At 55.2% G+C, this 12,962-nt stretch overlaps 1 protein-coding gene across 5 annotated transcripts; it reads left to right on the top strand.

The window, feature by feature from the left end:
• GMEB2 (glucocorticoid modulatory element binding protein 2) lies at nt 126-12,950 on the top strand. 5 transcript variants are annotated; one of them, XM_021417032.1, is made up of 10 exons: nt 126-410; nt 1,119-1,272; nt 4,011-4,108; nt 4,820-4,950; nt 6,310-6,413; nt 8,318-8,475; nt 9,680-9,751; nt 10,393-10,530; nt 11,084-11,206; nt 11,343-12,950. In XM_021417032.1, exons 2-10 carry the CDS (start codon nt 1,142-1,144, stop codon nt 11,981-11,983), a joined length of 1,596 nt encoding a protein of 531 aa, XP_021272707.1. In that variant the 5' UTR covers nt 126-410; nt 1,119-1,141; the 3' UTR covers nt 11,984-12,950. The 5 variants fall into 5 exon arrangements, with proteins under 5 accessions (XP_021272707.1, XP_021272705.1, XP_021272708.1 ...); XM_021417030.1 differs by having other exon boundaries at nt 126-1,272; XM_021417033.1 differs by having other exon boundaries at nt 133-1,272; nt 4,823-4,950.

The raw sequence follows: 12,962 nt of genomic DNA on the forward strand, positions 1-12,962 counted from the left end.
CGCGCCCCCCCTCCCCCTCGCCCAGAGCCGCCATCGGGAGCGCGCCGCCCCCCTCTCGTGCACCCCCCCGTGCTATCGCCTCCGTGCAGCCCTGCAACCCCTCGTCTAACCCCCCCCCCTTCACCCCTTTTAGGGGCAGCTCCCCTTAATACCGCCCCGTGCCCACCTACACCCTTCTATGTGCATGAGCACCCCCTTGTTGCTTCCCCCCCTTCCATGCGTGTCCCATGCGTGGCCTCTCTGTGCTCTGTACCCCCTTCTGTTCCCCAAAAACCTCTCAGTGGTGCAATGCTATTTTTTTCTCCCCCATTTCCCCCCCCCCCTCAGTTTTTGCAAACGCTGCGTTGAGTCACTGAAGTTTGCAGCGTGGACGGTGCTTTGCTTTGTGGGAGCACCGTGACCCTGGTGATGTGGGTGCTGCCCCCGGGTTGTGGGGGTTCACCCCGGAATGGAGGTGGGGGGGGCAGGGAGGGCTCAGCTAAAAACCTACAGCAGTCAGCAGCTGCAAAGCTGTGCTGTGTCCTTGCAAGGAGGGGATGGAGCAAAGACTCAGCTTCTCGTGCTGCCTGCTGTCCGGTCAGCCTCGTGCCTTACTGCCGCAACAGTTAATTTCGTTTCTTTCCCATGCGGTGGAAACACTGTAAAAGCAAGTTGTTAATGGGAAGTGGCTTAATGAGGGGGGAACTGCAGTGCTTAGGCTGCTGCTCATGCTGTACCAAGCGTGTAGCTCTGGGATCAGAGTGCTGCCTTCGGGTGGGGACTGGACCTCTCCTCTCCTGTTGCACTGAGTGGCTCAGAGCTGGGCACTAGGAATACTGTGCAATGGCAGCGTGCAAGGACATAGCTCCTCCTGCCAGCGCTTGGCTGGGGCTGCTCACCAGGGCTCGTTTTGCATGTGGGACTTTGTGGGGTCGGGGCTGCACTGAGAGGTCCCTGCCCATGGGGCGCAGCGGGGGTGACAGCATCCAGAGTGGCTGGTGGTTCTGTGGAGGTGTGTCCACGCTGGGGCCTGTTGTAAACATTCTCTTAAATCTGTCTAACTCATGCCTGTCCTGCTGTGTCCCCTGCCTGGCGCTGCTGGTGGTGGAGCAGTCACTCTCATTGCTGTGTCCCCGCAGAGCGCTGCTCCCACGGCCCCGCCATGGCCACGCCGGATGTCAGCGTGCACATGGAGGAGGTGGTGGTGGTGACGACGCCGGACACGGCGGTGGATGGCAGCGGGGTGGAGGAGGTGAAGACGGTGCTGGTCACCACCAATCTGTCCCAGCATGGGTAAGAGCAGGGGGGACCTGGTGGGATGGATGTGTGGACACCAGTGGCTGAATCAGTGTTTTTTCACTGTTTCTTTCACAGCGATCCTCTAAGCTCCATGCAGTGGATATTCCTGCACAGATGCTGGGCACGGTGCAGCAGGGCTTGTGCTTTGGGGTTGGGCTTATCTCTAAAGTGTTGGATGGGGCAGCACTGATCTGAAAGCAGAGCAAGCCTGGGTGATGTCTGCACCCTGTTCCTGCCCCACCTGTTGCAGCAAGCTCTGCTTGGGTACAGCTCAGGAATGCATGTGCTGCTGGCTTCTTTTTTCCTCCATCTTTTCTGCTCTGTGCCCAGCACACATTGATGCTCCAAACCCATTTTGGCAGGCAGAAGCTCCTAACTCACATCTGGTGCTGGCTTTGGGTAGCTTTACCTGCCTCAGGCGTTCTTGTGCTCACATGAAGCGGGCAGCAAGCGGCTGCTTGTTGCTCTCCAAACACATTTGAGTCCTAGTCCAGAAAGTCCTGCTACTTCCGTGCTCTGGGGAGGGGCATCGTGTTTCAGCTTTTAGAGCACAATACAGCCGCTGTGCTGCAACCAGAGTCAAATCTGAGCAGGCTCAGCTCCGTGTGCAGTGCTGGGACTGGTCGGCATGATTCCCTGAGCCACAGCTGACATGGAATTGGGGCTGCTGCTGTTTGGATGCTGAGCAGCAGCTGCTTTTCATGTGGCTGTGAGGCATGGAACATGAGCCATGGCAGGGAATGCCTTGACTGGTTTGGTTTCCTTTCATTCCTTTCTCCCCTTCCTACCTTTCTTTGGAAACCTGTCCTTGCCCCACCATCAGGGCAGACAGACCCCTGCAGGGTTTTTTGAAGCATCCCTAACCCCTGCTCCTGGGCTCCCACACTGGAGCATCCCTGTGGGAAGGGCATGGACCCGGGGCTTGTGTCACACAGGCTCTGGCGGGCTCCTCTCCCTCCCTGGCAAGGTGGGGGCTCCTCGGTTGTGGCTGGTGCATGGAGGAGGCTCTGAGCTCTTTGTTTCACGGTACTGCAAAGCCCCAGGGCTGCAGGAGTGGCTCTTGGGGCTCAGTGTGTCTTTCTGCTGTTCTTTTGGCTATGGTTTTGCTGTTTAAAAATAAATAAGCTGAGGCTTAAGAGCTTAATTAGCTCCAGCATTTTAATACTGACTGGAAAAAAGCAGAGAAAAAGAGAAATGGTAACAGTCAGCAGGAGGCTTTTCTTTCATCTGTGCTTGGGAGAGGTCTGTGTTCCCATGCATGTGTTCACATGCGCTGCCCGTATTTCTGCTGCAGTTTTTTGGTGGAGGCTTTTCTTTCCCAAGCTCCCAGGGGAGGCAGAGGCAGGCGCAGGGCATTGCCAGCGCTCACCCTCCCTTCTCCCACCTGCTCTGTGTGTCCTCCTGGGGACATGAGCAGCTGCATCCCAGCATTGTCATGGCAACCAGTGGGGACGCTTTGGCTCCTCCTGCCGCAGTCCCTCCAGAATGGGATGGGGGAATGCAGAGCCAAAACTGCCCCTTTTTTTTTTGCGTTCCCCTACATCTCCGTTGCAGACAGACTTTGTGCCGTTGCTTGGATTCTTCTATCAAACTGCTTAAGTCTGTAGTTCTGTCTGGAGGATGGAGCTTGGCTGTGTGCTGGGTTATTTCTCCCAACCTTACCCCTTCTTCTGGTCGCTTTTGGAGTTGTGTGAGTGCAGTCCAAATGTTCCCTTTCCAGCAGGTCCATGTGCCCCATAGGAGCAGGGAACAGTCTCTGTGGTGCCATGTTCCAACCCCCCTGTTCCCCCTGCCCCAACTCCAGTGCTGGGGCTGCCACCCCTGTAGGCTCTATCCCATCCCAGTAGTGCTTTGAAGCAGTGCACTGGGAACAGGATGGGGGAATCATTTGCTCCTGAATTGGCTGGGCCCTGCTGCTGGGAAACGCAGCTGAATCACTGGTCCCACTGCTTTAATTCACCCCAAACAGGACAGGGTTCAGGCTTATGTTTTCTGTGTGGTCTTCCCTGGGAAGTTTATACATGGAGGTTTGTGGTGTGGGGTTTTTCCCCCTCTCCCTCTGGCAGGACCCCAAAAAGGTCCAGCAAGCTTGCTGTAAACTACACAGCTTAATGACAAACATGTATCCTAAAGCCCATGGGGAACGAGGAGCAGATCTCAGGCTGAACCTGGTTCCCAGCAGAGCTGGATGCGCAGGAGAGAAGTGAATGTGTGGAACTGTTTTTGACCCCATCAGCAGAGCTCCTGGAGAGGTCTGAGGGCTCTGGTGTAGGGAAGATGAAAGTGGTCTTCATTGCCTACATCAGTTAATTAGTGTTATATTAGTGTTGTATGTATGTGGGGCTGTAAGAGGGGGAAATGTTGGTCTGTAGCTCGTGTTGTGTTCACTGTTCCCAGATCTGTTGCGCTCCAGCACAGTGCTTGTGCCACCCTGAGGTCCATGTTCATGAAGCAGCCTGTGTGCAGCAAGTGATCCGTGTGTGTGTTGTTTCCAGGGAATTTCCTTAGGGAAATTTGGCAGAGGCTCCTAAGGAAGTGTCTGACCCAGAGCCCAACCGTGCTGGCAGCATCTCCATGTCCCTTCCTCTGTGCCCACCATGGCTGCAGGGAGAAGAGTCAGATTTCGTGGGAAGATATAGTAGGGATGACTTCAGAAGCAGAGTCTTCTCTGAACATCACACCAGAGGTGGCAATTCCACACGGCTTCATTTTGCATTTCTCTCTCTTGCCAGCGGTGACATAAATGAGGACACTCTGGAGACAGAAAACGCAGCTGCTGCGGCCGCTGCCGCCTTCACAGCATCCACGCACCTGAAGGAAGCGGTCCTAGGTAGGTCTGAGCTGCAGCCACTGGGGCTCAGCTCCTCGGGGGCTGCTGAGAACCGGGGGGGACCCGCTGCTGCCTGGCAGGGCTGGGGGTGCCACTACATCCCTCTCTGCCATCGGGGGTGCTCTTTGGGGTGCCCAGCACAGGGGATGCTGCTCCGCATCGGGGATGCGCTCCAGGGTTTGGGGAGGGCTGGGTGCTGGTGCTGCTGCTCGCTGGAGCACTGCTGCCCTCTCCTGGTGCAGGACATGTCCCTGCCAGCTCTTGGCTTTTCACCAAGGACAAGAGGTGATGTTGGCTTTCCAGCAGCATTGATTTCAAGCAAAAGTGAATTCGGGGAGCAAGGGCTGTAACCCAGCTGGGGCTGGGAGTGCCTTAAAAAGTTACAGTCACCCACAGTTTGAGTGTATAGTCACCCTAACACCACTGTTCCTTTCGTGGTTATCAAGAATTGGATTTGCAGCCCTGGCTGCTGATTTCTCCCATTTCATGCGTTCAGCTGTGGGAGGATTTATATGAATGTTTCTGTGCTATTTCACCTGAGCAATTTGGGTGGCTGGATGTGGCACGCAAGTGAATTGTGACCGCAAAACCCCGTTCCCACCCATGCCCCTTGTGTGTTACCTACTTGTTTTGATCCCGACCTTCAGCACCGTGTCGGGAGCTGCAGCTCACGTTTCTCTCTGCTCCGTCCCTTCCTCTGTTCCCTGTGAGAAGTGAAGATGGCTGAAGATGAGGACAGCTTGGAAGCAGAGATCGTGTACCCCATCACCTGTGGGGACAGCAAAGCCAACCTCATCTGGAGGAAATTTGTGTGCCCCGGGATCAATGTGAAGTGTGTGCAGGTGAGTGTGGGGCCACGGTGCTGTCCCTGCTTCTGCTTCTGCTCCTGATTGGGAAGGACCCGAGCTCCCTGTGCCCACATCACCCTGTGCCCCATGCTCCGGGTTTGGTGACTCTCTGTGAGCTTCTTTGAGTCAGAACCACATCATGGTAGGAGAGGGAAAAATCTTGGGGCATTGGTGCCTGCTACTTGTCTGCTCAGATGGAGCAAGACCTGGCTGGAAAGATGCTTTCCCCATTTAACTGCTTTACTGCAGAGCTTGAGGAGTTTGGGTGCTTCTGCTCTCTGTTCAGTTTGAGTGAAACTGAGAATTTGTTGAGAAGTTTAGGTAGGGAACGTGCTGAGCAGTGTCTGCTGCGTCCTAGAAGGCTCCTGGTTAAAACCTGCATGGGTGTGGGAGGAGAGCCAGGCTTCATCTCCACGAACACGCAGGGTGTGTTGCCGTACAAGGGCTTTGCAAAGGATGATCCTCTTCCTTCAGAGAAAACATGGCCTTTTACAAAGAGAACAGCTCCCAGTGAGGATAATTGCTTTTGCTGCTGCTTAAAATCAGCGTTCTCTTTGCACTGAAGCTCACGCTACAGTTCCTTATGCATTAATTGTGAGCAGGCACGCTCACCTTAATATCGACTCACATGTGCATGGGGAGGAGACCTGGAGTTGGGAAATCTTTCCTAAGGCTGCCCATAAAGCACTGCTTTGAGCACTGCCTGACTCTGGACGTTGCTTTTTAGCTCAGCTCATGGGTTCAGATCCGGCTGGGTGTGTAGGGCAATAAACAAAGGGGCAGAACAGGCTCCTGGTACAGCAACGCCAACTCCCTGCAGCTGGTTTTCAGTGCAGGCAGGTGTGCTCCAAGAGGGGTCAGAGGTTTCGCTGATAGTGGTGGCTGTGCTCGGTAGCAGGAGGTCAGAGGTGAAACAGGCTTCTCCTTCCTCACTTACACAGGGCTGCGTGCACAGGGCTGCAGGGCTGTGCTGAGGAGCCCACGGGGGCCATGCAGCCCTGCAGGAGCTGGGGCAGTGAGCTGTGCACTGCTGCTCAGGATCACCTACATTAGCCCCGGGTGCTTTGCTGTGCAGGGCGAGCAAGCAGGCTGGGCCTTTAGCAAACTGCTCTGTGCTGCTTGTACCCCAGGCTTTGCCAAGCAGCTGCATGTCTTCGGCTTTGAGCTAGAGGTGGTCTGAATGCAGTTTTCTCAAAGGCGGGGGATGCTTGCCACCCATCTCCTATGCTGATATTTCATGTAAACATGTTGAGCCCTGGCATGAGCTGTCCAGGCATGCCTGGTGTCATCATCTCCAGGGGGCACGTGTTTCTCATTGCTCACTGCACTGACGCTGCGCTTCTCCTCCTGCAGTTCGACGGACACCTCATCAGCCCCAAGGAGTTCGTGCACCTGGCAGGCAAGTCCACGCTGAAGGACTGGAAGCGGGCGATCCGGATGAATGGGATCATGCTCCGGTCAGTCTGCGTGGCAGCAGCTGGGATTTCTGCTTGCTGGGGTGGGACAGAGCCTCCCTTATGGTGGTTGTGTTGCAGAGGGCACCGCTGTGCTGCTCAGCACTGGCCCCAAATGTTGCCCGCCTGATGGCTTTGCATATCCTTGTGGGTAGGGAATAATTTGGGGCAGCAAAAGCCCAGGAGTTTTAGCACTTGAGCTCCCATAAGGTCCTAAGTGTGAGCATTGTAGTGCCTGGTGGTCGGGCTGTGTTGTGTACAGTTCTGTTTGAGCCACAAAGCGTGGTCTGGTCATGAGCTAACGCTCCCGTTGCATCATGGCTGCTTTAGATCAGTTTGTTGGTTTTCTTTTTTTCCCAAGGGCTTATTTAAAGCTTATTTATGGAAGCATTTAACTTCTCCGGCCTCAACTGTCGCAATTAAATTCTTCTGTGTTCTTGAACACCAACCTGAGATGGGTTTGGTAACGCCCACATCTCTGCCTGTAGGCAGCACCTCGCTCCCTGGGGATTGCCAGTGCTTTCCTCAGCCTTTCACAGGGTGACATTGCATCTGCCAGGATCCTTCTGCTTTGATGCACGAGTCTTGTACTCCTAAGCAGCTTCTGCTCCGTGTAGGTTCTGCATAATAGGCTTGTGCCTGGGCAAGGCGGTCCTATGGGAAATAATGTCTGTGTGAGGGATGCGTGATGGGGAGCTTGCAGGCTGCAGGAGGATGCCAGAAGTTCACTTGGCTTTGATCTTCCCAACTTCTTCTTTCGCACACGAGTCTGTATGTGCCGCTGTGAAAAAGAGGAAGGCTGGGTGAGATTCTTCCGTGAGAATTGGGTTTTTTTTTTTTTCCTTTTTCAGTCCTTCCTCCTTGTTTTAGCTGTTCAGGAATATATCCTTCGAAAGCCATCAGCCCGCTGTAGGCACATGCTCTCCCTTCTTCCTTCTGTTCCCACATGGCTGCATTTTGCTGAACCTATTCAGAGCATCCTTGGGCATCCCTCATCTCGCTCCTGGTGCAGTGTGGCAGGGCCGGGGGCTCTGGGGTGTGCAGAGCAGTAATCAGAAGCAGAGTGTGTGAATCTCACCCCATATGCCTTCCTGTGGTGTGGGAGAGAGAGGCTCAGCCCGTTGGCTGGTCCCAGGAGCCAGCAGTGTCCTCACAGTGTGATGGTTTTTCCCCAAATTCTTTCTCTCTTAAGTCATCTTATACTGTTTTCTTTCTTTCAAGTGGAGCTTGAGGAGCTTTAGTCAAACATACCTTTGTTTTGTGGCGTTTACTCTAAAACTTCTGCTGGCTTAGAAAAACAAGATAGTTTATCAGTTTCAACGCTACCATCAAGTCCCCATCCCTGCATGAAATCTGGCCGAGGAACCTCTGCCCCACTCCACACTCAGTGCTGCTTTTGGAGTTAGCATATCAGACCCCCCCTGTGTTTGCTAACAGTGAAGGCTGCAGGTCACGTTGCTTAGGGGGTGAATGGATTATCCACCACGTTCTACTCTGAAGGTTCACCTGCTCTCAAGAAGTGGACATTTCAATAAGTCACCTCCACAGTGGCTGGCATGGAGCGGGCTGTGGTTGCTGTTGTAAGCTACTCTTAGTGAACGCTGCTTGTACGGAGGGGAGAACTTGGCAAGGGGTGCTCAGACCTTTGTCTCTGGCTCATGGTGGTGTGCCCAGCAAACCCCATGGTCATTCATCATGCCTCCTCGTCCTGCTAGCAGACACCGTGCTGGGGGAAGGCAGAAGCAGAGCATGGCTTCTGCTGTCTGCGGGATGCTGAGAAGTGAAGAGGATGCTCCCCGGGACACCGAGGTGTTTGAGGGATGCTCTGCGGGCTGCTCCGTGTGCTGCCTGGGCAGGAGCTGCTCTTCTGGCTGAGCACATCCCTGTGTTTGCTCCCTCTCTTGCAGGAAGATCATGGACTCGGGGGAGCTGGATTTCTACCAGCACACCAAGGTCTGCTCCAACACGTGCCGGAGCACCAAGATCGACCTGACCGGTGCCAGGGTGTCTCTGAGCAGCCAGACCTCCACGGAGTACATCCCTCTCACTCCTGCTTCCGCAGATGGTACGTGCAGCAATTCCTGGCACCTTTGCAGCAGGGGCTTTGAAGGATTAAAGCAGAGCCGGTGCCGCATACCCAACGTCCCTCACGGTTGCCTCTCTACTATATTTTGCTTTGCAGTTTGCTTTTATTCCGCTTTTTTTCCCCCCTTGCACTGTTGCAGGATTTCTCATAGCAGCACTAGGCAGCGTTCTCAGTGCGGAGTGGCAGCCCCTCTCCCCGTTGCTCTGTAATGCTGCATGACCCGAGGAGCTGCCCTTCTGGCACCCTGTCCTGTGTAGCTGGAGCAACTGATCAGTGAGCAAACAGCGGTGGGTGCGTGGTGGGGGCTCTATCCTGGCTGCTGTGTCCTGTGCTGGTCATGGTCCCCAGCAGTGCAGGGTCAGAGCCCTCCCACGCTCTCCCCACCGGGAGCTGACTTCAGCTTGAATAATGAATGGGCTCTCATTGAAGGCTCCTTGGTTGAATTATTTATTGGTTTTGTCTGATGGAAGATTAAAGAGAACCGGGGGGATACAGTGGGTTCTGTATCTGCCCTCGTGCATGTAGTTTATAAAACTGAATTTAAATGACGTTGCAGCTCTGTAGATTTAGCCCCAAATTTAATTTGTCCTATAATTACAGGCAACTATTATTTTGGAAATTATTTCTAAGTACTTCTTTTTCTTAACTCCTTTTGCTGTTGAGAGATAAGAAATGCATCTGTGGGGCAGAGAGCTGCCAGCATGAGTTAATTATGGCCCTGGTTATTAGCTTGCTACTGGGGGATGCCGCAATAAGGACAAAGCCACCGAGGTTTGGTTTTGGTGGGGAAGGAGCCGTCCCCTGCAAGGCTTTGGGACCCCCATGGTGTGCAGGTCTGGCAGATGGCGAGCTGGCCAGAAAGGATGCCAGGAAATCAGGCTTGGAGCTCTGCTCTGAGTAAAAAGGGTGTGTGCAGAGGGGGATGGGAGGAGAGTGCTCTCAGTCTTGTGTAAGGGTTGCAGGAGTAATCCCTTTGGTATTGCACTCCAGTGTGGAAAAAATCAGTCCTGGCGGCACAGCACAGCCCCGTGGCTCCGTGAAAGTGGCCCCACCCAATAAAAAGGGGCAGTTCCAGCAGCGTAGCAAGGAGAGCATCCCTTGGAAACAGCCTGTGAAAAACACAGAGAAAAAATCAGGACTTGGTTTTCTTTTTTTTTTTTTCCTTTTCTGCTATTGGTTGCAGTGAACGGATCCCCAGCTACAATTACCATAGAAACATGTGAGGACGCCGGTGATTGGACCACCAGCATTGGAGGTACGGCTGCATCTGGGCGGAGGCTGGGGGTGATGCAGGAGAAGTGGGGGTGGTGGGGCCAGGGGTCAGGGACAAGGACTGGGGCCTCTTGCTGGAGCTGCCCTGCTCAAACCTCCCGGTGCCAAGCCTGTCTGTCTAACAGCTGCAATGGCTTGAGATGGAGTTGTTTCTAAGCACTGGGATGTCCAAGTGTGCTGTGGCCTTTTGGGGGGCGAAAAAATTAATCAGAGAACCGTGAGTTGTCTTCTGTGGTCCTCTGGTATAATAGGAGCTGGGGAAACAGATGTGGGACTAAGGGCGTTGGGTTCTTGGAAGAGCTGTGCCGTGCCTACTCCCTTGGACCTGTGTGCTGAGTCCTGAGCTGGAGGAGGTGGGCTCCTCTGGCACCGTGTCCTGGCTGCTCTGCATGCTGCAGGATGGGATCCTCCTCCTGAGACGCCCCAAGCGTTTGTGCTGTCTGCCCTTTGGGTACTGTGCACCCACAGACCTGGGGGACCTCACCCTTGCAGGGGGCAGAAGGCACAGAGCACATCACGATCGCTTGGAGGCTTGTTAATGTGCAGCCCCTTTTTTCTGAAGAGCCATGAGAACCCCACTCCCACCTCTGAGGGTTCTGAAGATCTCCCTTTCTCTTCCTCCAGATGACACCTTTGCATTCTGGAAAGGCCTGAGGGATGCAGGTCTTCTGGACGATGTCATCCAGGAGTTCCACCAGGAGCTGCTGGACACCATGCGGGGTTTGCAGCAGCGTGCACAGGACCCCCCCCTGCAGCTGGGTGGTGAGCAGCTGGCGGCCGGTGCTGGGCTGAAGGTGTCCCCTTGTGTGACGCTGGGAGCTGTCATGACTCAGACTTCTTATAATCAGAAACAAAACAGAAAGGAAACTTGTTTCTGCACTTCTAGCTTACCGTCATAAATGCATGCAGATGGCCCTACTTGGTGCAGGTGCAGGAGGGCAGCTCTGAGTGGGGCTGCAGGTGGCCACAGCTCCCTCTGGTTCTCTTGGCCCTAGGGTTCCACTGCTGCCTTTAGGGCTCTGGGCCAGCATGTGGCTCTGGAGCTGGAAGGAATTTAGGCCATTGGAATAACGATGCAGACAGCAACTGCTGTGCCAGGAGGCTTCTTATCAATCCCTGCTAAGTAGGAGAGTGCTGCTTAACCAGCAGTGACCTCCTGCACTTTCTCACGACTTCTCCTCCTGCCCAGCTCCTTGCATTACCCTTGTGCAGGCTTTGGCTGCCTCAGCTGAACACCTTGGCTTTCAGATAACATTCCAAAAAACCAGGTAAAAAGCTATGTTCCTCAAAGACCTATCTCTTTTCTTTCTTTAAGATGCTGTTCTACTGAACAACGTGGTGCAGAACTTCAGGATGCTGGACCTGGTCAAGAAAGTCCTGGCCAGCCACAAGTGCCAGATGGATCGCTCCAGGGAGCAGTACACACGGGATCTGGCAGGTACACTCCTGCAGTTATCCAACAGTGCGGGTTATTTTTGTGTAAGGCAGCAGGTTTGGTGTTAAACTGGTGCTTGTGAGGCCCACGCTGGAGCTGTGGGGATTCTCCATGCGTGCTGACCCCACTCTTCTTGCAGCTCTGGAGCAGCAGTGTGACGAGCACCGGAAGCGTGCCAAGGAGCTGAAGCACAAATCGCAGCACCTCAACAACGTGCTGATGACTCTCACTCCCGTCTCTGTCCCCACGCCTTTAAAACGCCCCCGTCTCACCCGGGCCACGTCCGGACCGGCTGCCATCACCTCCCAGGTCCTGTCCCAGCCGGCGCAGATCGCCGTCACCCCGGCCGTGCCGATGTCCCAGCTCACCAGCCTGCCTCTGGGCAAAGTGGTCTCGACCCTCCCGCCCTCGGTGCTGGGTAAGACCCCAACCCAACCGCCTGCCGCCAGCTCCCCGGCCTCCCCGCTGCTGGGCGGCTACACCGTACTGGCCTCCGCCGGCAACGCCTTCCCCGGTGCGGTGGAAATCCACCCGGACGCTCCCAACGTGACGGTGCTGAGCACCGCAGCAGCGACGGCTCAGGACAGCAGCACGGTGGTGAAGGTGCTCAGCCCTTTCCAGCTGCTGGCGCTGCCGGGGCTCGGTGCCGCCATCCAGAACGTGACACATGTGGGCGGCGGCGGCGGCACGGTGCTCAGCGTGCCCTCCGAGGGTCCCACGGCCGAGCACACCGCTGCCATCGAGGTGACGGCGGTGGCCGATGAAGCGGAGCAGAAGTGAAGGAGAGGGCCCTGCCAGGAGGGGACATTCGTCGCGGCGCTCGGGGGAATGGCCTTGGGTCTGCGTGGTGCAACGAGGGGTGCGGGTTAACGAGGCTCAGGGCGGCTGGAGCTGGGAGCAAGGAGGTGTGCGGGGCAGGCAGCGAGGGGAGGGAGGATGCCCAGAGGAGAAGGGGGAGGGGGCGTGCCCTGCCCTGCTGGGAGGAGGTCTAAAAGAAGAAGAGAAAAAAAAAAAAAAACAAACAAACCAACAAAAAATTAAGGTTAAGTTTTTATAAAGCTTCCCTCCCTGCTCTCTTGGGGTAGTTACTTCACGCTGTGTCTGAGGAGCAGGGTCGGGTGTAGTGTGAGCTTCAGGAGCATGGAGCGCTGAGCCGGCACCGAGCCGGGAGCCTGCAGGCAGCAGTGGTACAAGCGTGGGGCCGCTCGCTGTACCCATCCCACAGCACAGAGGGGACACGGAGCCCGGGGCTGACCCTTGGGTGCAGGCACTGTGAGTGGGTGGCCCAGGTCAGAGCGAGGAGGAGCCCAGGTTGTGATTCCCCAGAGAACAGAGGAACCCAGAGGGCCGGGAAGAGCTGCAACTTCTGGGGTTTTAGGGTCTCTTTTCTACTTTTCTCAAAAAAAAAAAATCCGTTTTTAGGATTTTTTTTTTTTTTTAATTAAAGGCTGTGAGCACATTACTAGAATAAGGCAGAATGGGGGGGGGGAGGGGCTGGGTGCAGAGCGAGGAGCTGAGCAGCAGCCCCGTGCCCAGCGTCCTGCTGGGTGCTGGCATCCATCACCCGCTGCAGGAGGATGCTCTGCAGGAGCGGGGCTCTGGCCTCGAGCCGGACCCGGTGTCTGGGTGCTGGGAGGAGCTGGGTGCCTGAGGTGTGGGTTTTCTATGAACTCGATCTGGCAGCAGCAATGACAGGTCGCTTCTACCAGCTAATAAATGGTTTTGGTTTCTTTTTTTCTGAAAGAGATTTGCTGGCTTC

The sequence above is a fragment of the Numida meleagris genome, chromosome 19, assembly GCF_002078875.1.
Source record: "Numida meleagris isolate 19003 breed g44 Domestic line chromosome 19, NumMel1.0, whole genome shotgun sequence".
NCBI classification, from domain to species: Eukaryota; Metazoa; Chordata; class Aves; order Galliformes; family Numididae; genus Numida; species Numida meleagris.